Consider the following 26,739-nt stretch of genomic DNA (forward strand, 5'->3'; position numbering starts at 1 on the left):
GCCTTGCACTGGACAGCACTGTGAGAAGCCTCGGACCAAATATAGGTTGATTCAAGAAATGGGAAGGCTCCTGTTACTTGCCAAAAAAGCTGCCCCTTTGAAGAGAATGAAAGATTTTAGAATACCATCAAACTTTCTGCATGTAGTAAACATTGTGCAGCTGGTAGCTAACTATTATTATAAAATCAGTACATACAAGACTACCTCCTTGGCAACGGAGGTTGGACATGGCTTGTGATTAAGAGCATTGTGGAATGCTGAGCAAATACGGAGGTCTGCAGTGCTGCAGTAAAAAATGCATTCAACTTCAGAAAGATATATGAGGCAAGATGAAACCAGTTGATCTCAATAGCCTCCTTAAAAACCAGAAGGAGTCAAAGTGGAAAAGCTTTCACTGAAGATGTGAAAAAGATAAACTTGTATCTCGATGAGAAACAGAGGGCATACACAACAATTTTTCCACCAAGGCTTAGATAAAAACTGGGCATTGCTTGCAGAGGTCACCCTAGCACTGGTGACCTTATTCAATCGAATAAGGGAAGGAGAAATTCCAAGATGCTTTTAACTACCTTTTTTTCAAAATAAGGTTCACAACACTTGGAGAGCCACATGTTGGCCAGGTCTGCCCTACCGCTTTCTGAGCTTGAAAAGAAGCTCTGCCAGCATTCACAAAGATTGCAAAGCAGGAAAAAAATCAGGGAGAAAACTTTCAGAGATGCATGAAGAATGTGGAGAGGCCACCAAAAATGTCTACATGTTTGCCAGACCATCTGCATTGATACATTTTGGAGGCTCTGACTGCATATGCCTTTTTTGCTCAAGAATGTGGAGCTAAAAATCCCTAAAAAATGTATTTCACAAAGATTTGAAAACATGATGCTACTCTTTCAAACTTTCTCAACATAAACAACCCAGAATTGATTCAATTGGCAGACTTACAGACTTGCAGTTTTCAACGTGCCGGTTTCCAGACCGCTTCAACTCTCCTGTGTTTCATTGTGTCTTCAGTTCCAGCTGATTCCTCGCTATTGCATTGCCGGTTTCCAGACCGCTTCAACGTGCCGGTTTCCAGACCGCTTCAACTCTCCTGTGTTTCATCGTGTCTTCAGTCCCAGCTGATTCCTGACTATTGCATTGCCGGTTTCCAGACCGCTTCAACTCTCCTGTGTTTCATCGTGTCTTCAGTTATTGCTGATTTCTGCATGAATCATCATTGCTCCACCCGTGTCAAGTTCTCTGCCTGTGTGCTACACAGACACGGATTACCGCTACCACTTTCCTGTGGTCTCTACTCGTGTCGGCGTTCAGCCGCTCAGCTATCCCTGTGTTTCTCTCGTGACAGCTTGCTCAACTGAATCGCGGTATGCTTACCTTCTATTGACTTTACTAGTTTATTGCATATCCGCTTGGACTGTGTCCTGCTCATCTACGGAGTCCTCTATCTTAAGAAGATATTGATGCTATTGACTTTGTCTCATTTGACCTGGATCTCAGTAGTGACTTTGTATCTCTCAAGCAGCGCTTGTCATTTGCTATTGTATTGTATTTACCATTTGGGATCAAGTTCCTTGTGCTCTCCGTGTTACCTTCTATGTTCCACTCATCTACACTAGTGCCTATCCTCACCTATAGCAGTGGTACAACTTGCTGAACGCAGACCACTGACTCCCAGTTTCCTATTGGCACCAGTTACTAGTTTCCTCTCTATAAGCAGTGGTACAACTTGCTGTACGCAGACCACTGACTTCCCCGTTACCTACTTGCACCTGGAACCAGTCCCATCACTACAAGCAGTGGTACAACTTGCTGTACGCAGACCACTGACTTCACTACCTCCTATCTACTCCTGGACAATTCCTCTCACTATAGCGGTGGTACAACTTGCTGTACGCAGACCACTGACTTTCCTCACGTCTTCACGTCCATCAAGATCCTCGTGTTTATATTGTCTAATCCATAACCAGTTGCTGTTAGTCATAGACTTTCCTTTAGCATCCTCTCACCATCTGCTGATTCTCCTGTTCCGTTAGTCACCCTGCTATCAGAGGACCACTGTGTGTATACACGACTCTGTTAAGACTACATCTGGTGATATCCTGGGCAAAGACTCCTAGTGCCCGTGACATTCCCTACTTCCAGACACCCAATCTTCCACATGTCACTTTTCTGCCACCACACTGGTCACCAATGCCAGTCACTCAATGCTGCCACTGGTCCCACCAACACATGTATCCTCCCTTCTGCCAGCTATTTTCTGCAGCTGCACCTCACCTGCTAACATTTTCCCCTACTAGGCTCTAGGCTGGCCTCCCTGCACCACTTTCATAGCTGCACTGGAGAAGAGGGATGACAGAAGAGAGAAGACAGAAGAGACAGAGAGAGAGTATTATATTCACTTTGAACTAGGTAAGGGCATGTAATTATATAATATATATAATGTGTATTGGGACAGATTTTAAGGAACAATGGCCTTAGAACTTGGCTGCATATAAAGAAAGGAAGGAGTTCCCAAGCTCAGAGAACCACAAGGAAGAGTAGTCTCTATAATAATAAAAAAAATCTCTTGAGGGAAAAAAGGGGGGACCCCAATAAAGAAGGGGGGTCACTTACAAAGCAGAGTGGCTGCATTGAATAAATAGAGATTGTCCCAATTAGAAAAATCCCAATAAAGAGAGGGGGACCACTGCATGTAGCAGTGTGCCTGCATTAAAGAAGCCTGCCCTGAGGATATATCTGAGAGAACCTATGGAGAGCAAAGCAGTGTTGCAGTGAAGCAGCATCTGATGTGACCCAGACAGTCAGAGAGTATGCCAGAAAGGGTATTATACACTAAGGAGTAAGTGAAGAATCTACAAGAGGATAGTACTGTGTGTGAGATTACCAAGTGGGGCTACAGAGGACACAGCAAACATGTGCTATAGCCCAAGGGATATTGACCCCACACGAGAGGGGTAATTAACTATGATTCTGAAGAGAAAAAGTGACATAGCTTGTGTTAGAAGCAAGAAAACACTGCATGTGTGGCAGAAACTGTTCCTAAATATGGGAAATGTTTAACGTTCAGCAATGGAGTAATTGTTAATGGTACAAAAGTATACCTACAAATGAAGAGCAGGAAGAGGCTGACCAATAACCTTACTGTTTAGAGTTAGGAGCCCCCTATTAGCAGAAGCGCCTTGGCGTGGCTGGTAGCTTACCATACATTTGCAAATGTCTGCAACTGAGAATTCTGCATTTTTATGTATAAATAGAAATAGCAGTTCCTTTGCTGATTATAGCAGTGTGCTGGGAAATTTTTATCTGTATTTCTTCCTTTCTGGATAACCCCGTCCTTTCAAGCACCTGCTATGAACCTTTAAATTGATTGAGCAACTTCCCCTTCTGTTATGTTTCATTTGTTACACGATTATATGATTATATTTATCAAAATTCAGGACTTCGAGAAGACAAGATGTTAAATATGTCCTTGCTTGTGAAAAAAATAAAGCTGCCTTATGAAGGAAGTCTTAATGTATGTCTATTGAAGAACCCTACATTAAATGTATATATTTATTATTTTACAAAAACATATTTGTTACAAATAAAGTCATTAAGATAATCAAAAAAACTTCTGTTTTGGATATGAAAGAACCATTAAGTCAAATGAGGATTTGGTTGCTAAGTAAATAATAAATTATGTATATAGATTGATTTTGTTGCTGTGAGCACCTGCAGAGATTTCTATCAAATGAAATTAATCAAAAGTACTGGAGACAAACACAGGCCTGTTCAAATAATTGAAGATGTTTTACCACCTGCTAGCTTGTTAAAAAGATGGAGAATCGTAAGTGCTTCTTCTGTTATTATGTCACACACTACCTTCTTCTTGATTTTATTGCTGGACAGCATTTCAACAACAAAAACATAAGAAGAAATCCACAATATATATTGAAAAGCAAATGTTGAACCACTAATGACACTTAAAGACATACAATAGCAAACATTAGTAGCAAACTGTGCTCTAATGAAATTGGAGCGACAATAGCAGCAGTGATATTTAGTTGGCAGCATTCTGTCCATACATGTATCTGTATGTTCCATGAGAACATTGATATCCATGGTAAATTTAGACCGTGTTTGGCACATCACATTGTGTGCATATTAATTGCCATAGTAAATATTGGGCTTTTAACTTGGCATATTACATTTTGCTGGGAATATTGTAAAGTAATGAGGTCTATGCTGATGCTATAGCAATGTTAATAATTATTTTTGGCTTGTGATATTTTGTTGAACCTTCTGTGAAATAGAATTTCCCGCTGGCAATATTACTGTGCATATTACATAAAGCTGTTTATGGTGGCATCAGGCTAAGCATTATGACAGAACAGAACTGTTAGAACAGTCTGTATGATAAAAAAAAATGCATATCCACACACTAACAAACTAAACCTGGCTTATTATGCTTTAGTGTTTCCTCTAAATCATATTGTTCACAAAGCTTGCCAATCCATTTGGAATCTTCATTGATCAGTGTTCCTTATCCATGCATAGCCGGATTAAGGGGGGGGCACAGGGGGCACGTGCCCCGGGCCCCCCTCTCTCTGAGGGCCCCCCGCCGCCAGTATGACTTCTTATGCTGTCAGTTGCTGTGACAGCAACTGACAGAAAGCGCACCAGACATCCCTCTCTCCGCCGGCGGGGGGGGGCCCCCGCCACCCGCATTGCCTCTGTAGCTGCCCAGCTGTCAGTTGCTGTCTGACAGCAACTGACAGAAACTGCACCAGACATCTCTCTCTCCGCCGGCGGGGGGGGGCCCCCCGCCACCCGCATTGCCTCTGTAGCTGCCCAGCTGTCAGTTGCTGTCTGACAGCAACTGACAGAAACTGCACCAGACATCCCTCTCTCCGCCGGCGGGGGGGCCCTGCCACCCGCATTGCCTCTGTAGCTGCCCAGCTGACAGAACCGCATCTGACATCCCACGCATGCGCGATGTGCGTCCACTCTTTTCTTAGCAGCACCGCGGCTGCTGTAATACCTAAAATGCCCAAAATGGAGCTGCTGCGCATGTGCAGATGCAGCAGCTCCTTTGCATGAAGACTTGACAGACACAGGTGAGTGACCAAATAATTATACTAAAACTAAATATATATAGAAAACCCTTAATAACATGGGTATATCTTGAGTAAATATGTAAACTGTAGCCACCAATAACAGTAAGAGTACTATATATATAAATATATATATATATATATATATATATATATATATATATTCTGGCTACATTTTACATATTTAATCAAGCAATCAAGTCATCATGCTATGAGGGGTCTTCTTAAATATGATTTTTTATTTTATCAGTAGTGTTTCAATAAATATACATTAAACATTGATATTAGGCTGCTAGAGCAAATTGAGTGGCAAATTATATTTTATTAATCTTTAGTAAAATAATTACTGAAGCTGTATAGTTCTTTTAAAGTTTGAATAAAATTGTAATACATTATGTATAATTTACATTTATTTATTTATATATATATACACACATATTTATCTAATTACAGCTTTAATATAAGTGGCAGACTTCGATAATAACTTTAATAATGATTAATAATAAAATAGAGGGTCCTGCATGATTATTACACATATGTATACATAAACTTATTTTTATATATATATATATATATATATATATATATATATATGTGTATATATATATATATATAGACATATATAGTCAAAATTGGTGTTACGTTAACATTTTTATGTTAATTTAAATATGCGGTATCATTGCTATTTTTAATGTGCATTATAAATTGTATTTTTAAAGTGCGTTATCAGTGCTAGTTTTAGCGTGCGGCATCATTGGTAGTTTTAGCGTGCGGCATCATTGGTAGTTTTAGCGTGCGGTATCATTGGTAGTTTTAGTGTGCGTTATCAATGGTAGTTTTAGTGTGCGTTATCAATGGTATTTTTAATGTGCAGTTTCAATGCTAGTTTTAATGTGTGGTGTCAATACCCATTTTAATGTTGCCTTTTGATGATTGTTTTAATGTACAGTATTTTAGTTTGTGTAAGCAATGATTTGTCTTGTGCAGACAACCTAGGCGAGCCCTCTGGGAGTCATACTGTGGACTGTAGGTGATGTAGGTGTGTCAATGCTTATAGCCTTATACCCAATGGCGTTATTTTACATGCGTTTTATACAGAGGTGCTTGTACATTTTACAAGTACCTGTACTAATATATATATATATAATTACATCCAGCCATCATATGTTCAAATCTTTGTGGACCTAACTAGCTTTCCAGAAGGAGATTATTGGATCGGAGTAGAGGCAGGCAGCTGTAAGTAGTTTTAACATATATATATATATATATATATATATATATATATATATACATATGTATTTGTGTTATAGTATATGTGTATATATATATATAATATATATTCTACAGTGGTGGTAGTGCGTGTATATATGTTGAGGGTGATAGGAAACAGCAACGGAGGGGCAAAAGAATGAAGGAGAGGGCAGTGAGAGGATGCAGAGGGGCACAGAGTGTGTGGATGCAGAGGGGCACAGAGGGTGTGGATGCAGAGGGGCACAGAGGGTGTGGATGCAGAGGGGCACAGAGTGTGTGGATGCAGAGAGGCACAGAGTGTGTGGATGCAGAGGGGCACAGAGGGTGTACATGCAGAGGGGCACAGAGAGTATGGATGCAGAGGGGCACAGAGGGTGTGGATGCAGAGGGGCACAGAGGGTGTGGATGCAGAGGGGCACAGAGGGTGTGGATGCAGAGGGGCACAGAGAGTGTGGATGCAGAGGGGCACAGAGAGTGTGGATGCAGAGGGGCACAGAGTGTGTGGATGCAGAGGGGCACAGAGTGTGTGGATGCAGAGGGGCACAGAGTGTGTGGATGCAGAGAGGCACAGAGTGTGTGAATGCAGAGAGGCACAGAGTGTGTGGATGCAGAGGGGCACAGAGTGTGTGGATGCGATGCAGAGGGGCACAGGGTGGATGGAGATGATGCAGAGGGGCACAGGGTGTGTGGATGCACAGAGTGTGGATGCAGAGGGGCACAGAGTGTGTAGAGATGATGCAGAGGGTGATCGGAAACAGCAACAGAGGGGCAAAAGAATGAAGGAGGGGCAGTGAGAGGATGCAGAGGGGCACAGAGTGTGTGGATGCAGAGAGTGTGGATGCAGAGGTGCAGATAGTGTGTAGAGATGATGCAGAGGGGCACCGAGTGTATGGAGATGATGCAGAGGGGCACAGAGTGTGTGGAGATGATGCAGAGGGGCACAGAGTGTGTGTATGCAGAGGGGCACAGAGTGTGTGGAGATGATGCAGGGGCACAGAGTGTGTGGAGATGATGCAGGGGCACAGAGTGAGTTAGCTGTAAATTATTATTTGACAGAAATATAATAGAAAAAAATAAATATAAAAATATTATTTTCCCTTGGATTTATGTGTATTATTTTTGCAAACAACTTACTAACTATGTTCGTCCTGACCTAAATACTTATTACATTATTTTGACCCAACTACTTATAAAACGGGACTGCTAGGTAATTATTTTGGATGGGTGCCTTGAAAAAATTATGGAGACTCTAAGGGTGCCGCAAACTTGAAAAGTTTGGGAACCACTGCCTTAATTTTAGATCTTAGGGGCCCCCCTGTCTGAAGTGCCCCGGGCCCCCCAAAGCCTTAATCCAGCTCTGTATCCATGGTGACAGGGGAGTAACTAGAAATTTGTGGGCCACACAGCAACATTTTGAAGGGGGGCATAAAGTTTTTATGGATGGACATGCTTAACTTGTCTTGTCTCTTTTACTGCATCTGCTCTGATGTGTGCTGCTGTCTCCTTCCTGCTCTGAGAAGGAGTTCCCTTCCCCTCTGAGCAGAATTGAACTTTGGAGACCTTCTCTGCGCACCAGGGAGCTCAATCATTCAATTAAGCTATATAGTGACTATTCTCATCTGAGATTGCAGAGGAAATCAGGGCCTGCAGCAACATTAGTGGCAGGTACATAGGTTCTGACAGCTCTGCTGTTAGATATTGTAACAGCCACTATCCCAACTACCCCAGTATTATGCTGATGTCTAGTTAGTTTACAAATTGGTGACTTTAAATCATACCTGCCAACCTTTTGGAACTTCTTTCCTGGAGATCCGTTTTTGTCACGGGGGCGGGGCCAAAAGGACGTGTCATTTTGACAGGATGATGCAGTTTGCGGGATATTTGCCTGCTCTCCTGGGAGTCCGGGAGACCTACCCGAATTTCGGGAGTCTCCCGGACATTCCGGGAGAGTTGGCAAGTATGCTTTAAATGTGTTTATTTATTAACTTTTTTCCTATAGTGGTAAAACGAATCCTGCTGAATCCAAATAAGTCTCACATTTATTTCTGCAAAAATAAAGCTATTTGAAAGTCAGTCAGTTGCCATAGTATCCTAGTCAAAACCCCCTTGGCCCCTCATTAATATTGAAGGAAAAAGCTGACTAGATTGAATTGTGGTTATATTTAGTTTAGCTATCATTTTCACATATGTAGTTACTAAAAACAAAATAACATTGTAAAACTCTAGACTGCTATTCATATAATCCAGTAATGCTTCTACATATCAAACAAGTGAAGGTGAGATCTGGTTGGCGTGTTAGAACATTAGGACTGCCTCTTTCCAACTGTGTCACTGACTTTGTATATTGTCATCACCTTTTCAGCTGTGGTAAGCATAAGTCAATGCACACCTTCCTCATTAAATTATAGTGTGCTTCTCTCCTGCCCTGTATGGACCTGTGGAGTTTAAAACTCCCTCCTGTGCTTAGCTTCTTTGTCAGTGATAGAGTTTATTCTGGACTCTGGACTTCTGCAGAGCCTGCTCTTTGAGATTCTTCAGTTTACTGGTCTCTGCTTCAACTCTGGCTACCTTGGCAAAGAGCATACACAGACTTCAGAGTCCACAACCTTGACAAACAGCATATAAAGACTTCAGAATCTGTACCACAGATTGAATATGGAACTGTCTATATGTAACAACTGTCTGCTGGCAAGGAAAAATATCTTTCTATATCACCCTGCCTGCTGCAGGCAGACTGTCAGTGTCTCTGGAGATCTTAACATCATTACAGCTTTCAGAGGCTGCCATTAATAGAGTCTTTGTGCTGTGTTCATTTATCAGTAGCAAGCTATGTTGTCCCTTTTTATGATCATTGGTTACTCTAGATGTTTTCAACACATGCAACTAAACTTTTGTGAAGCTAGCTTGCCCTTTTTCATAAAATATTTCAATATATTTCATACAATCTACATCATAATTCATCAACTCTCCCGAAATCCGGGTCGGTCACCCGGACTCCCGGGAGAGCAGGCAAGTCTCCGCATCCCGCAATTCCCTGGTCAAAATAATGCGAATCGCGGCATTTTGGCCCTGTCTCCCGCAACAAAATGTAGTTTTCATTGCGGGTGCAAAATGACGTGATTGACCGCACCCCGCCCCCTCCCGCCCTCTAGTCACGCCCCTCTACCTGAAAGTAGGCAAGTATGATCTACACAGGGCCGGATTTACCGCTAGGCAACCTAGGCACCTGCCTAGGGCCTAGCGGCTCTCGGGGGGCCCAGCTGGGGGGGACAAGAGCAAATAAAAATAAAAAAAAAACATTTCGGCCCCTCCCCCGACTCGCAGCACCCACCCCCCACCGCGAGTCGTGCGAGGGGGGGTGGGTGCCGTGATTCGGGGGAGGGGCGACACGGGGCTAGTGTGGTGGCTGGTCTCCTGCTCTGTGTCACATGGGACGTGCACCACATGACAGGTGTGAAGGGGATGTGTGCAGCGAGTCGGGGAAGGGGCCACACGGGGCAAGTGTGGTGGCTCTTCTCCTGCTCTGTGTCACATGGGACGTGCACCACATGACAGGTACCGTCTCATGTGTGAAGGGGATGTGTGTCGCGAGTCGGGGGAGGGGCCACACGAGGCTAGTGTGGTGGCTGGTCTTCTGCTCTGTGTCACACGGGACGTGCACCACATGACAGGTACTGTCTCATATGTGAAGGGGATGAAGACTCCAGTCCACAGCTCCTAGATGGAAAAAGGTAAGTTGGGGGAGGGGTAGGGTAGTATAATAATAGTGTGTGTATTATGTGTGTGAGGGGCCACTGTCTGTGTGTCTTATGTGTGTGAGGGGGCCACTGTCTGTGTGTATTATGTGTGTGTGAGGAGCCATTGTCTGTGTGTATTATGTGTGTGAGGGGCCACTGTCTGTATGTATTATGTGTGTGTGAGGGGCCACTGTCTGCATGTATTATGTGTGTCAGGGGGCACTGTCTGTGTGTATTATGTGTGTGTGAGGGGCCACTGTCTATGTGTAATGTGTGTGGGAGGGGCCACTGTCTGTGTGTTTTATGTGTGTGAGGGTCCACTGTCTGTGTGTATTATGTGTGTGAGGGGGCCACTGTCTGTGTGTATTATGTGTGTGTGAGGAGCTATTGTCTGTGTGTATTATGTGTGTGAGGGGCCACTGTCTGTGTGTATTATGTGTGTGTGAGGGGCCACTGTCTGTGTATATTGTGTGTGTGAGGGGCCACTGTCTGTGTGTATTATGTGTGTGAGGGGCCACTGTCTGTGTGTATTATGTGTGTGATGGGCCAGTGCCGTAACTAGACATTTTAGTGCCCTGGGCGAGACAGGGCACCGGCGCCCCCATCTAAGTGGGCGTGACATTTACCGAGTGGGTGTGGCCAGCCTAATGTGGGGGTGTGGTTAGCACTTTACTGAAAAAATTCTGTTACACATATTTGCAAATGCATGAAAACTAAATGCTTGTATATATATTTATATCTATATAGATATATGGCACTGGTTCTATATTAAAGTACAAACCAAATTATTGATATTAGAAGACAGCCGGAAAATCAAAGGGACATTGTCTCATGAGAGATCTTAATCATAAAGGCACTGACAGAAGCAAAAACAGGATATTTTATAGGGGAGAATACATGATTTTTATAGAGGTGGAAATCAACTTTCCCTTTCACCAAAACAATCTGAATCATATTGGATGTATATAATCTGCTAAATTCTACATTTACTATCAGTAGCAAGCATTAGAGATAAATTCTCTATAAGAAAGTCAGTGCAACTTCATATTATTCTCACTAAATCCTGTCTGGAGGGGAGATCCCAGGCACATACAGCCCCCTCCACTACCCTCCGTTTCCTATCACTGATCTGTAACAAAGATCTACAAAAGTCACAACCTTACCGTGCAGGATATACAGGGGACACTTTGGTAAGTTGTGTATCTGGGAATTGTCAGTAAGTTGTGTATCCGGGAGGTTACAATTCATTCAGGGCATCAGAAGCAGTGGAACGCATGTGCGTTCCACCGAAAACAGGAAGTTCGGCATTTGGAACGCAAATGCGTTCCAAATGCCGAACTTCCTGCTTTCGGTGGAACGCACATGCGTTCCACTGAACTGCTTCTGATGCCCTGAATGAATTGTTGCTTGGATTAGAGCGTGGTTTCTTCTGGGCACATAGGCAGGTAACGGGCGGCTGCGCCACCCTTGGGCTCGCGCCCTGGGCGGTCGCACCGCCCGCACCGCCGTCGTTACGGCTCTGTGATGGGCCACTGTCTGTGTGTATTATGTGTGTGAGGGGCCACTGTCTGTGTGTGTGAGGAGCCATTGTCTGTGTGTATTATGTGTGTGAGGGGCCACTGTCTGGGTGTATTGTGTGTGTGAGGGGCCATTGTCTGTGTGTATTATGTGTGTGTGAGGGGCCACTGTTTGTGTGTATTATGTGTGTGTGAGGGGCCACTGTGTGCGTGTATTATGTGTGTGTGAGGGGCCACTGCGTGCGTGTATTATGTGTGTGTGAGGGGCCACTGTCTGTGTGAAGGGGGGGCCCAAACCGATATCTTGCCTAGGGCCCCATGAGGTGTAAATCCAGCTCTGGATCTACATGATGCCAACTCCTTGTTTGACAAATCCTCATTTGATTTCCTGCAATCACATGACACAGTTTGTCATACTGTGTTTATAGCTTACAAGCCATCATCATCATCATCAACATTTATTTATATAGCGCCAGCAAATTCCGTAACTCTTTACAATTGGGAACAAACATTGATAAAACAATACTGGGTAATACATACAGACAGAGAGGTAAGAGAACCCTGCTTGTAATCTATAGGACAATGGGAGTTAAAAACACAAGGGCATGTGCTACATCATATTGCACAATTGACCAGCTAGAACGCAAAGGTAAAAGTATTGAGTGGAGTGTGTGTGTTGCAGTGTTGGTCAGAGGGTTGTTGTCTTGCGTTAGCTGTGTAGAGGATGGTAATAGGGTAATCTAGGGAAATTAAGATGATGGCTGAGGAATATCATAACCTTGTCTGAAGAGGTGGGTTTTCAGTGAACGCTTGACGGTTTGAAGACTAGAGGAAAGTCTTACTGTGCGAGGGAGGGAATTCCACAACGTGGGTGCAGCCCGGAAAAAATCCTGTAACCGAGAATGGGAGGATGTGATGAGAGTGGAGGAGAGACGTAGATCTTGTGCAGAACGGAGGTGTCGAGTGGGGAGATATTTCGAGACCAGTGAGGAAATGTATGTCGGTGCAATTTTGTTGATGGCCTTGTATGTTAGTAGAAGAATTTTATATTGGATTCGTTGAAATACAGGCAGCCAATGTAGAGACTGACAGAGTGGCTCAGCAGATGAAAAACGGTTAGTAAGGAAAATCAATCTAGCCGCTGCATACAAAATAGATTGTAGGGGCAGAGCTCTACTTCCAATCCACACTGTTTTGCAAAGGGGGAAAAGTATCTGGCACACCTTTTTACCTGTAAATGTATATTTTATTTCTCATTGTCTGGAGAGTTTGCATTTCTGCCGTTTGTGATATTTATATTTTAATATTATTAAAGTGGAACAAGTAGTTGACTGTTTTCTTCTTTTGAAGTGTATGTAACAGTGATAGGTATCATTGATTTTAAAACCTGTATACATTTACCCAACCCCAAAAGACATGAAGACATCCTCAGGAGTAACAGCAAAGCCCCAGCCTATGGGCTATTCTATTTCACTGTTCCCACTGCAATTGGAGAGTTGTCCCTCTGGATCCTAACCAACACTAGACATGGGCTGTTCATTTTATATATTCCATTATTACTCTTTATCTCAAAATCTTGCTATGATAAAAATCAAGGCAGCTCTTCGTAAAATAAGACACATAGACCCCTATTTACTATTGTTCCCCAGGGTTTCATTTCTGATATAATTTAGTGTCAGGTCTCTTCACCCCTTTAAAAGCACCCCTCGAACAATCATATTATTGGCACTGTCAAACTAGAAACAACTCTGTATTAAATTGTCACCTACACACAATTGCACAATGCTGACACCATGGTTTACATGAGTAGCAACAGCTGGGGTTTGGGTTTGGTTCTAAGCTATCTGCATGGAGTTTGTATGTTCATTCTTTCCATGGGTATTGAGATGCCATAGTTTTCTCCCATAGTCTGAAAAGTATACTTAATAATAAGTTAATTGGATTCTCACTAAATTTGCTCTGTCACAGTTGTGACACCATCAGCAGCTGTTTATATAGTGAAACTAATTCCTCAGCGCTGTAGAGAGAGAATTCACTCACATCAGTCCCTGTCCCATTGGAGCTTACAGTCTAAATTCCCTAACATACACATACACACACTCCAAGAGAGTCTAAGGTCGATTTAGTAGCAGCCAATTAACCTACTAGTATGTTTTTGGAGTGTGTGAGGAAACCGAAACCCAACACGAGGAGAACATACAAGGTCATGGTCGGGAATTGAACTCATGACCCCAGTGCTGTGAGGCAGAAGTGCTAACCACTAAGGCACCGTGCTGCCAACTTCAGGGTTTGAAATACAAAATATAAACTTCTGTATTTTACTGTGGGCAAGGGATTATAAATAGTGGATTGAGTGTCTCCGCAGCACAGTGATCAAATCACATGTCATACAGAAATTTATGACGGTCCATACTGAATACAGAGCATATGGTCACATCTGTATTTTCAAATAAGAAATGTTCACATCAAAGCACTTTCTTATATCATTCCTGTTTGCACATCCCTGTGCATACTCACATTCAGGAGAAGCAACTAAACTTAATGGTGTATATTTATGTTTACTAAACTGCAGGTTTGAAAAAGTGGAGATGTTGCCTATAGCAACCAATCAGATTCTAGTTATCATTTACTTAGTACATTCTACAAAATGACAGCTAGAAGCTGATTGGTTGCTATAGGCAACATCTCCACTTCAAACCCACAGTTTAGTAAATCTAGCCCAATATGTCAAATTATATAATAAAGAAGTATTTGTCCGATATAGTCAATATTTTATAGTGATGTTTCAAGACTACATGTAAGAAACATCATACTTTGTTGATTGCATGTATTATTATGATTCCCAAAGGGAAATCTTATGGCAGCAGAGGATTTTCTGGCTAGTTCTTAATAGACTATGTTTCACATCTAGGTGTGCAGTTCCTCTCTATTAGAATATTCACTGCCTTTCTGAGTGACCTGAGAGAGAGGGGCTGAGGGGGTAAGCTGTACTTTTAAAACCACCATCAGGGGAAAGCATCTTTGTTCATTTTATCTAGAGACCAATTCTGATTGGGGTTATGATCCATATTTCTCTGTTTTCTCACAACAGAGATAAGAAATTGAGTAAATTTTTCTGTTTCTGAATTTCCTCCCTTTTATTTTCAGAAACTGATTTTCTTAATATAATTGTTATTCATATACCTTAAACATTGTGGTTATTCTGCCATATGAAATTCTATTTAATAACTGTATCTGTATTCTTAATGTTTTAATTATGTAGGGTCATTTATAATGCTACATAACTGAAACACGTGGACTTATTTGGCTAATGATAAACCTGATTTATTTAAGTTTTGATTGTAGCTTGAGATAGGTCAAGGAGAAACCAAAGGTTTCTTATAAGAGTTCTGCTCTTAAAACAAACCATGGTGGTGGCAACATTTTGGAAATAATAGTGAACATGTGAAAAGGGAGTGTAATCATTGCTAGAGAGACCAGGTGGGTTTGCTGTTATTTACCCTTTGTCATACACATGTCATGTAGGCTCCAGTGGCTGCTGTTTGTGACAGGCTCTAGTATGTGTCTGTGTGCCTCTGCTAAGGAATTAGATTCTAAATTCGACTGGGACAGGAATTGATGTTATTCTATAATGTGTTTTGTAAAAATTAATGCTATAAATATCTTTGATTTTCCAAATCTGCATGACAGATATGCTTTAATCACCATGGGTGTAATATAAAAAGGCATACTTACCAACTTTTGAAAGTTGGATTCCGGGAACCAGCCTGGGATAGTGGTCGTGGGGGGGCGGGGCTCCAAAATTTGCGTAATTTTCGCTCCCGTGATGTGATGACGCAAACGCGTCATTTTAATGCAGGGGGCAGGGCCAAACGCCGCAATTCCCGGTGAATTGCAGCGTTTTGGACCTAATCCGGGAGATTGCTACACTCTCCTGGGAGTCTGTGAGAGTCTCGCAAAATGCGGGAGTCTCCCGGACATTCAGGGAAAGTTGGCAAGTATCTAAAAAGGGATTTTTTTCTCATATTTGCCCACCAGATACATACACAAATGCATACTACATTACAATTTTTAAACTCCATCTGTGTATATGATTAAGGCGATAATTTGTCGATGATGATGGGAATGTAGTTTATGATAGGAATTATATGTGTCTGTAAAAGTGAAATCCTCAGACCACTGCCATTTCTTGACCATCCTTTTGATTCTGTTAAAATAATACATTTTGAGCTTCATTTATTTATTTAATAAGACAATGATTTTAATGTTTTAATACATTGTTCTATTTGTCATCAGAATGACTTCATTCCCTGAAAAAAAGGACAGAGCCTAATAAATAATGTCTCTATCTTTACAATATACAGTACCATGAAACTTGATGCATCATAGTACAATGGCATTTTGCAATTTTCTTCCTAAAATATTCCTTGAAATTCACTTGTTAAAACACACAATGTTTCATTACCATGTTGTGTAACTTGGTCCTATGTCATAAGATATAAATAATTTCCAGTATGTATGTGAATAACCCACAGTCATGGATTGTTTGGTACTACATTATTATATTTACAGTATTTTGTATATATGTATGTAGTACCCAATTAAGCTTCTATTTACAACATGTCTGGATAAGAATTAAGTAGTGTGAAATGCTTGAAACCCACATGAAAATTTTAGGAGATTTACTTATCTTGAAATGGGGTCTTGCTTTTCTAAATTTTTTGCCATACCCACTATGCTTACTATATAGTTACACCACTTCTCACTAACTACCTACTTATGTTTGCTTATGTAAATTTCTAATACACTTAAATGTTTATTCCATTATGTAGAGTACGACAGTACTCTATAAATAAAATCTAATGACTATAACAATAGTATAATAAATAGGGAGGGATAGGATATGTGTAGTAGAAATGTCATCACTAGTAATGCGGGACATCTGAGCATGGACAACCCCTTTAAAACTAAAAAAGGAGATACACATCATCATCAACATCTTCATCATCAATATTTATTTATATAGTACCACATTTAGGGAGATAATTCTGGTTTAGCTTGGCTCCACATTATGTTTTTGGTATTTTGACCACACAAAAAGTTGCCCATTTATATGCATTTTATATGAAAAAGCATTATTGTAATGGCATACCTACAAAATTAGATTAAGAAGACTTGTCAGGGTGATGCTACTGCTACGGAAAAGAATGATTCTGGTAATAATACAATCACAGGGGATATTATGTGAACTATGTTGTGATGAAGGATTTTGGATTTGTGACCAGATAAGGCAGAGTTGTAAGATGAATGTCTGTACACATGCTCACAATGTTTTGATAATAATATAGTCTCATTTGATGATACATGGCAATGAATGTGCTTTGGTAACAAAAAAAACAACAACATATCCAATGAGAGTTTAAAGAATCAGGAACTATGGATATCAGATTCATGGAAACCACCACCAACACCCACAATTATGTCCAGTTTTAAGTGATGGCCTCTGCTCATTATGTTCCCATAGTTACAATGGAAACAAATTAATGCCCAGGACCTCCACTTTAATTCCAAATTGCCCATCTCTTTATTTACTGAACAAAACCACTTAACGATAGACTGATGGTTTCAACCTAACTCTTTTATTAGATGAATTATAATGGCAATATTTTAACTGAAATAAAAAACAATTTAACTAAGTTTTGCCTTTGTGTCTATGGGATGTATTTATGACCCACTGCAAAATGTCCATGGAAATTATCATCCCTTTTCCCTATTTCTCCCAGCGATAAGGGATGAAATTTTGTGCCTATTTATTAAAAAAACAATGCCAGGACAGCACATCCAATAAGAGGTTGTCCCTGTGATGACAATCTCGCAATTAAAACTCCTTAGGTTAATGCAGAGTCAGCTTAGTTAGAGTAGGGAGGGGAGAAGCGTCTAGGCAGCCATAGAGGGATCCACTAAAGAATAGAACGGCTAACGCCAGGTGACATCACCAATCGGGCACAAGTTCCGAAAAGCCTTTCGGAGCTTGGTAATAGATCCATACCGGAGTCCCAATTGAGAGTAACGAGGGCTGCGGTATTCTGTGGTAATTTGCTTAATGCAGGAGATATATCCGATATGTACTGCATTAGGCTTTTGTTAAATTGACAGTATACTAAAATAAGATGCAGGAAACCTAGTAATGGGAATTGAAGAATTAAATTATAAAGAGAGATTTGATTTTTTTTGGGGAAAAAAGGACACATAGAGGTAGCCTAACAAATATATTTAACTATATTCAAGGGTTTTTTTACTGTAAGGGTATCTAAGTTATAGCCATAGTCATGGCAAATTCTTCATCACCATCAACATTTATTTATATAGTCCCAGCACAAAATAGTAATTAGCTGCCTGTGACACTGCTGAGATGCAATTTATCATAAATTGGCCACATCAGAATTTTGGCAGTCAGAATTATTTTGGGAAAATTGCCCTTATTCCTGTGCTACATTTATATAAATCTAGTAGCAGAACATTTATATCGCACTAGGACAATCCTGTATTATCCAGAAGGTGGACTTAATAATAAACTTTTAATAACATGTCCATCTCCCTGGAAAAGGTGCACCCACACATATAACTGAATGTAGGCATAGACAAAGAACAAGTATGTGTTTAAGGGGCACTCAAAGGATAAGTGTAACGCGCTGACTCTCCTCTGTCATTATTATCAACTTATATTAGTGTGCTGGTTTAATTCAACTTAACTTGGAGTTTTTTCTATAGCAGTTAGTTGTGCCTGTTCAGATGAGCTCAATTTAGCGTGGCAATCTATTAGGTAATATCTAGTGCCTTAGCTACAAGACCATTATTTTGAGCTAACATAGGCAGCAGAGATAGCTGTAGCGCTTTTGGTCAGCTGTTACATATCATTAATTTATAGTAGCTGCCCTGCTGCTGCATAACACTAGAGGGAGATTATAGAGCATTCTGTTTTACACTACGATACTCTTAACCCGGTATTGGCCCAGCCTGCCCGTGTTATCTATCACCTATTATACAGTTCTGCTGCTATTAGATTTGACCTTTCCTACCTAGTATCTACATGAATCAACCTTTAGAATTCATTAATCCTCTCATTTTATTATGAATGTTAGGTTCTTTAGTTGATCCTAAATCCAGCACTTTCTTATAATCTACATATCATTCTAGGAGGGTTAGCGCGTTCTAGCAGCACGTCTGCTAGTTTTACCAGATATAGTGCATTTTGGTCATTTAGTTCATCTCAGGTTTTTAATATTTCACTACTCATATCATTGTTTTACCATGTGAGATTATTTTAATGCATATCCAATAAAATTTTAATTTTATAATATCCTCACTATCCTTTGAGTGCCCCTTAAACACATACTTGTTCTTTGTCTATGCCTACATTTATATAAATCTGCAACAGCTACTACGTGCTATGTGTTTTATTTTCCTTTATAAAATATCATACATACATGATTTACACTATATTTTGGGCCCTAAAAAAATTAAATTTGCTTTTTAAGCTTTCTTTTCTTTCTCTTTTTAAATTTGAAGTCTGTTACTGTTTGTCTCCTGGCTTCTGTCTACTGGCCAACTCAGAATCCCCATGCATGGACTGCGGTAACTACCCGTTGCTCTCTAGAGAGGCTTTGCAGTGATTATTGGACTCTGTGTTAATTTGCACCAGTCTTGCCTCAAGAGACATTGTTCATAATCTTCCCTTCCCTAAAGACTGTATAATCTACTTCAGTATAACTACATTTTATTAATTGCCTTGTCCAGATTGTATATTTGCTCCAGAATTATGTCAGGAGATATTGCTTATTTTGGGGAAACAGACTGTTTAACGCCTGTATTTCATTGTGGCAATTATTCATTCCTGTATTATTTCAGTGTTTATGCTTTTCCTGTTTGCTCTGATTCTGCAATAAACTCCATAACATTTTTCACTGCAACACAACCTCGTTATTCTTGTGCATACCAAACACTTTTTGGGATTTTAGTATGTAAAGGAAGCCAGAAACCAGGGTCAGTCAGTACTTCACATCCTATCATTTTTATATTTGAAATACTTTCTGCCAAAAGAGGGAGATCCGGTTATATCCTACCTTATGGGGGGTATTCGATTGTTGCTTTTAACGCGCTAAAACAAAAAAAAACGAGCGCTCTAAAAATATTAGCGTTAATACGGTAATTACTCGCTAAATTTCATCTCGCAGCTCCCTGAGCTGCGAGATGAAATTCAGCGAGTAAACTAGCGTATTAACGGTATTTACGCGCATATTACCGTATAAACTGTAATATTTTTCAAACGCTCGTTTTTTTTTTGTTTTAGCGCGTTAAAAGCAACAATTGAATACCCCCTATGTGTATAGTTGTGTCCATAGCTACATTACATCTCCAACAAGCAGCTGGATTGTTTGGGGAACAATTTATTGAGCACTTAAGAACATCTATTTCACATATAAAGAATTTTATGTGGTGTGTCAATTAGCAATATGCTCGAAGAGCATGCATTTGTCATCTTGAAACATTAAAGCTAGTGTATCTCCTCCAATGTTATACCTAGATCTCTATCCTAAGTTTTTTATTTAGGCAGAGCTAAATGAGCTTTCAAAGATAATTTGATAAATGGATAAAATACAGTGCTTTGAGTCTTGAGAGACAGTACATAATGCTTAAAAAATGTTTCTGCTTCCTATATAAGTTGTATTCTTTGCCCACCATATTTAAAAATGTTTTATTTGAAAGTAACACAAATGTACATGTGTAGGAAGGGAAAGGAATTGCTTGAGGTACTGAGGGATTCCATGCAAATAGGAATTTGTGCTGTGACTCACAAATAGTTTATTCCGTGGTGTTGATGTTGAAGACTAATGACGGACTACTTAATGTTAGTACTCGCAGCGGCCGCGGGTACCGCCGCGACTCTCCAGGGTCTGCTAGTGACGTTCCGGCCGTTGCTACGGCAACCGGGGCGTCACTTACGGTTTCTGTGTCCCGGTTGCCTGGGCAACAACCGGGACGCTTTAGTATCTCTAAAACTCCGCGCTCGGCCAGCTGTTTAACAGCCAGGCGCGTGCGCACACGTTGAGGCCAGCCCTGCACACCTGTTGGAATCAGCTAATCTAGGCTGCTTAAAGCTGTAGTTTCTGCTGGTACTTTGCAGATACGATTGGCTGCAGGCTCTGCTATTATTCTACAGCTGAGGACATGTTCTGGACTGTGTGCTGATTGGCCATCTGTACTATTTAAGGCAATGAGGACTGAGCCTCATTGCCGGTTATAGCGTTCTGCCCTCAGTCCTGCTGCCTGCTTGTTCTATCTGTTTGGTTATTGCTACCTTGGATTGACTACCCGTGTTTTGACCCCTGCTTGTTCCTGGACCTGTGAACCTTCTTTTCTGACCTTGACCTTTTTGCTTGGATTCCGGATTTTGCTTCTTTGCCTGTGTGTCTGACCCTTCGCTTGTCCCTGGATATTGCATCTGTGCTTGTGACCTTTGACCTAGGATACCTCTTAACTACAGCCCGCCAATCACTCCACTCCTGGGTACTCCTTTAAGTCAGTATACATTACTCGACCCTCGGTCGGCCCGCAGCCAAGTCTGTCCCCACCACTAGGGGCTCCAGCGAACACCGGGCCGTCAGAGTAGTCCCCGAGTTTCACTGTACTGGCTTGGGAGTTCCTAACACTTAACTTGAAGTTAGGTAAGTCCCTAAATTTATTGAATTCATTCATGAAATTTAGGATAGCAATTACAGATTTGTTATTGTAGTTAACAAGTCATCTGCAAATAGTGCTAGCTTATACTTTCTCCCAATTATATGCCTCTGATGACTACATTCATTCTTATGGCTTTGGCAGGCACTTTCATGAGAAAAACCAATGTTAGGGGAGTAACGGATATACTTGTCTTGTATCAGTGATATTGAATGAAACGGATATAGATTGGCTTATTTTACTTTAACTCCAGCAATTATTATGTAGAGCAAGTATTTTGTTAAAGCAGACAGGACCTAATCCCAAGTGCTCTAGTACAGTCTAGAAATGACATTGCATGGTCTGTCTGAATGAAGAACTCAGGTACAGAGAGCACTATGTGCTCTATCAAACACAATTTGAGTGTCTGGATGCTAATCTGGTATTTCATTAAATAATTGCTCCGTGACGTCCATAATCCAAAAAGGTGGGATGTCTTCTTGGATTTTCCTGACCTATAAATTATTATATTGTACCTTTTTGTGCGTCATCCAAGCACTTTTGGATTGCTTTAAATTCACAGGCTTGCATAGTCAAAGTTTCTTGCATGTCTGGTGTTGTAATACCTCTGTTTGTAGTGACACTGAGGTAGGTGTTTGAGAAGAAATAGTAAATGTTGAGTCTGTATGTGGTGTGAAATAATGACACATATCTGTTTTCCACAAGATGACTCTTGTCTTTCTAAGCTTCTTTTCAGATTTTATGGTTTCCCATTTTGAGTGTCCAGAGTAGTGATATAGTAGAAATTTATCAGACTAATAACCCTGTTCTTTCATATAGGTTACCAATTAACCACACCCCCTCCCCTGTGGATGGATAGTTATACAATGTTATACAATGTTCATGGTTTCAGGCATAGAAATGAAAATCAATCAGATGGTGATGTTAAGAAAATATTTATGTAGCAAGATATTTGTGGCTGGTAAGTCTTGGCACCTTTCTTGTTTGCAGGAAAATGTCCAAATTATGTAACATCAATATAAAAGTATAATGCAGACTAATCTTTCTCCTATGTAATTGAAAACAACAAGTGATCCAGCGTAAGTCTCCTAAAGAAGTTTAAAGATGCTGTATGAGGAGGAAATGGATATAAGAGAGAGACCTGTTTTATTCTTTTAATGATCATTCAGTTTTTCCTGGCTTGTGGAAGCATAAGGTCTTAGAAAGCCTCAGTAGGCAGTGTCTGGGCTCTGTAAATTATATGTGGTCACTGAGAGCCTCAGTTTGCCAAGTTGGCCACAGTTCTTATATTAGGCTCCAGATTCTGTTTCAGGCCTTGATAGGCCATAATTTTACTGAAAAGCTTTAAAGGGCTTTTGTAGACTGAGATTAATATAATAATAATTTTATATCTAGAACAATCTCAAATTGTCTGGTCACCTACAAAATGAAAGTACAGCTTACCCTATTTTGAGAGAACCTTTAAAATGATACTGGGAGCAGGGGCGAACGCAGGATTTAGAAGGGGGGGTTTTCGCCCCCCCCGGAAAAAATATATATATATTGCGAGAGGGAGCATGCGCAGCAGCTCCATTTCGGCGCGTTTGAATTCTACAGCAGCCGCGGCAGTGCTGTATTATACTACAATACAGCACTGCCGCAGACAGTTCTTTGACAGCGCCGCGGCTGCTGTACAGTACCGTTGGTTCGCGGAGGGGAGGGGTTTCTGGAGAACCAGAAACCCCCCCTGCGTGCGCTACTGGGGAGAAATATACACAGCTCCAAAACCCTTGACAGCTTTTTTAAAATGAGAAAAGATGCAAAGGAAGCAGAGCTAGTGAACTAGTAAACTAGTTGTATGTGTTTTACATAGCATATGTAATGTTTGCCACCAGCATCTTAGAAAAAAACAACAAAACCACATTAGGTTTTTTTACCAATAGCAGCCTCTATATCCCATAGAGCGTTATATGCTCACTGGTGATCATTTGCCCCCAGTCTCGTGTGCTTTATAAATGGACTTATGAAATAAAGATATATAGGAAACTAAACCTTAAAACGTAAATGAAGTTAAATGACTTGGCTTACTGGGAGAGGAAAAATAACATAAATTGGCGATAAAAAAAAGGGGAAGGCATCTAATAGAATCGTAGTCACAAACCAAAGTTAGGGCAACCAGCAGACAAGGGTAAATGGTAACAAACAGAGGTCAGTACAGGTGTCAGGCAGGATAAATGGTAACAAGCAGATGTAGGTATGGGTGGCAAACAGGATGAACGGTAACATCGGAGGTCAAGACAGGAGGTAAGGAAGAATGGTCAAATAGAACAAGGTCAATAAAGGGCTGACTACAATATGCTACACAGCACAGATATTTATGCAAGCGAACGCTGTTATAGGCAATGAGTGAATGACTCTAAGGGGCATATTCAATTAGCTTTTAGATTCGCGGTAACGCGCCGGAACAGCCGCGAAACGTAATACACGGTACCGCAATAACGTGGATTTTCGTTCGCAGCCCATAGGGTTGCGAACGAAAATCCGCGTTAATGCGGTACCGTAATACCCGCAAGAACGCGCACTTTTCGCGGCAACGCGCGTTACCGCGAATCAAAAAGCTAATTGAATATGCCCCTAAGAGCCTAATAAACCTACCAGTGACCAATCCCAACAGGTGATCAGTTCAGCCCTCACACCACAGTTGTCTACTTCTTGTGCATTTTTAGAATGCCATTTTTTCACATTCAACGCCTAGTCAACTAATTTGTACTTTATTTTTAGAGCAAATCACAGTACCATCATTCTGTAGATAAATGCCTTATTCCATAGAGTACTTTGAATAAACTCTGTTAACCAAAAATTGTTACAGATGTGAAACAAACTATGAAGTCCTGTAGTAAATACACCCCACTTGACCACCCTTTATCTTGTGGTTTAGAGCACAGCTAAGTGTCAAGCAGTTGTCCAGACAACAGGGCCTGGATCTGTGTGGTTAATGCATGAAATATCTAGGAACCAACTAGAAAGAAATATTCTTTATGAAGAGTAAGAAAAAATGCTGTTTTTAAATAGGTATTGTTGCTTCAAGGACTTGCACTTAAAAAATCCTTTCACTGTCTCAAGTGGAAAGAGGAACAACAAAAGCAGAAAATATATGAATATAAAATGAGAAATGCTGTTAGTTACAACTGCTTTTAGAGGATATATACATTTTCACAATATGCAGATAACAATGCAATTTCATATCAATAGGCTAGGGTTATATGAGGTTATCATTTAATTTGTAGCAAGAACAGTTATTATGTTAAATTATTTTGCCTATAGCTTTAACACTACAAAAAACAACATTCCTAAATACTGAAAATTTCCTTAATCTTTCAGACCATCAATCTGCTAATTTCATAATAAATGGAAATATGATTCAACTGGACAGCGCATTGAATTTGCCTGTTTTATTTTGTGAAACTTGCACACAATTTGGCTCATGCATTGTAACCAATCATCTACCCAAATGCTTTTGCAATACTGGGATGCAAATTCATGGGGGTATTAAATTTAACTGTTCACAACAGACCACCAAACATAAGTGCAATATTCTACTGCGCACATTTACGGGTACTACGGTACCACAACATTGCAGATTTTCCTGCGCAGCACTATGAGGTTCTCAGATGTCCTTGCAACCATTCCAGAGGCACTCCCCGGCACATCATGGACAACTGAATTCCCCCCATGGAATTCAAAGGTCAAAGTGTCAGTTGTAACACATCCTATTGTGCATCTGTTCATCAGCCCTCATCAACTTGAACTTTTCCTGTTCTACTACATGTATTATCCAACCAAGGAAAATAAGACCTATTTCAACTGTAGTATTTGTGTTTTTTAATATTTTTACAAATATTTGTGTATTTTTGCCTAACTGTGCTCTGCTTTATCCCATTATCCCATTAAAAGTATTTGAGTCAAGAGTTTAAGCATGGTGAAAAAAATCAGCTACCTGCTCTTCTGTCTCCCTTTATAGCTCAATTTTATATCCTATGTTCCTTAAAAAAATCTTGTTTTAGCTGTTTAATTCTAAATGGCCACACTGCGTCTACAAATAGACACCCTCATGCTTTAGCCTAATTGAATTGGAAATTTCAGCATCTGTAAAAAGTTACCTGCAGCGAAAAGCATGACTGCCACTGGTCTGTAGAACCGCCTGCGAGATCCCACACAAATGGAGACTAAGCCAATAAGGAAAGCAATGAGAATAATGGCAGCACCACCGAGTAGTAAGGCAAGGGTTGCAATCTGCCAATCTGTAGAAGAAAGACAAAAAAAGTTAGTGTATAAGTAATGTAACAACAGATAAAAAAAAAATGCTAGCAGATAAAGTGATTTCAAAATACTATTCAGCTCTCTTAATATCTAATATAATATTAAAGAAACAAACATTTAAAAGACATACACATTGACTGGTCAAATGATCTGCTGGCTTATACATTGATTTTACTAACAATTATTACGTGAAATACATAGTGTAATAATTATTTCTTGATTAAGGGGGCAAAATTATTTATATATTTATATATATATATATATATATATATATATATATATATATATATATATATATATATATTACATGAGCAAAAGAAACACACAGCAGTTTTCAGTGCGGCAGCCCACAGAAATGTTAACTATTAGACCTCATTCCTGGGAAATAATTTGCAATGTAAACTATGCCAATTTTGTTCTGAATAGAAGTAAATCAATTTTAGCAAGAAATGCATTCCTGGCAGCCTCAGAACAACTGGTGCATGCATGAGTTATAGCAAGCAGAAAACAAAACAGCAGATACATTATCATCTATTCAAATGGAACACTGAAAGCAAATAAAAAAAATACATTTATCAACAATGTGTCAGATGCTGGTTCTACAAATTCCCCGCTGGGAAAATTCACTGCGTGGTTTTACCAGGCATAGTGTAAGTAATGATAAAACTTACTTTTAAACTGCAATCAACTTGTGCAATTTAGTAATTTAGTATACGTTAGAGTATGAAGAATGTATAGGTCAATTTACTGATACATACATTGTAAATTGCTAAAAAGCTGCATAAATGCACACTAATTTACATATAAATGAATGCTTTAATTGTCATTTGGCTAAATGTGGTTCCACATTAAAGAACTACATCATATTTATTGTTCGACTAGTTTGACTAGTTTTCCCCAATTATTCTTGTGCTCATAACATGCATGTGACTTTCTTTACCAAAAATGTATACTGTCCAAAAAATCTATTATCCTTACCCAAAACTGATATAGTGATGTTTCATAGATATATGTTGCTTTGCCTTAAATCAATGCTGTTCTCTTTAAGAAAAACATGTTTATGTTCATATATTTTGTGAGGGAGGACTCAAGGTGCAGCTGGCTTGC

At 40.2% G+C, this 26,739-nt stretch overlaps 1 protein-coding gene across 1 annotated transcript in view; it reads right to left on the bottom strand.

The window, feature by feature from the left end:
* The window catches only part of TMEM47 (transmembrane protein 47), a 109,085-nt gene that overhangs the window by 23,624 nt on the left and 58,722 nt on the right, over positions 1-26,739 (bottom strand). Inside the window, exon 2 of the mRNA XM_075200305.1 lies at positions 25,473-25,613. Within this exon, the coding sequence (XP_075056406.1) occupies positions 25,473-25,613 (141 nt within the window). The remainder of the gene's footprint in view (positions 1-25,472; positions 25,614-26,739) is intronic.

This window comes from Mixophyes fleayi, chromosome 2, assembly GCF_038048845.1.
Source record: "Mixophyes fleayi isolate aMixFle1 chromosome 2, aMixFle1.hap1, whole genome shotgun sequence".
In the NCBI taxonomy this organism is placed as follows: Eukaryota; Metazoa; Chordata; class Amphibia; order Anura; family Limnodynastidae; genus Mixophyes; species Mixophyes fleayi.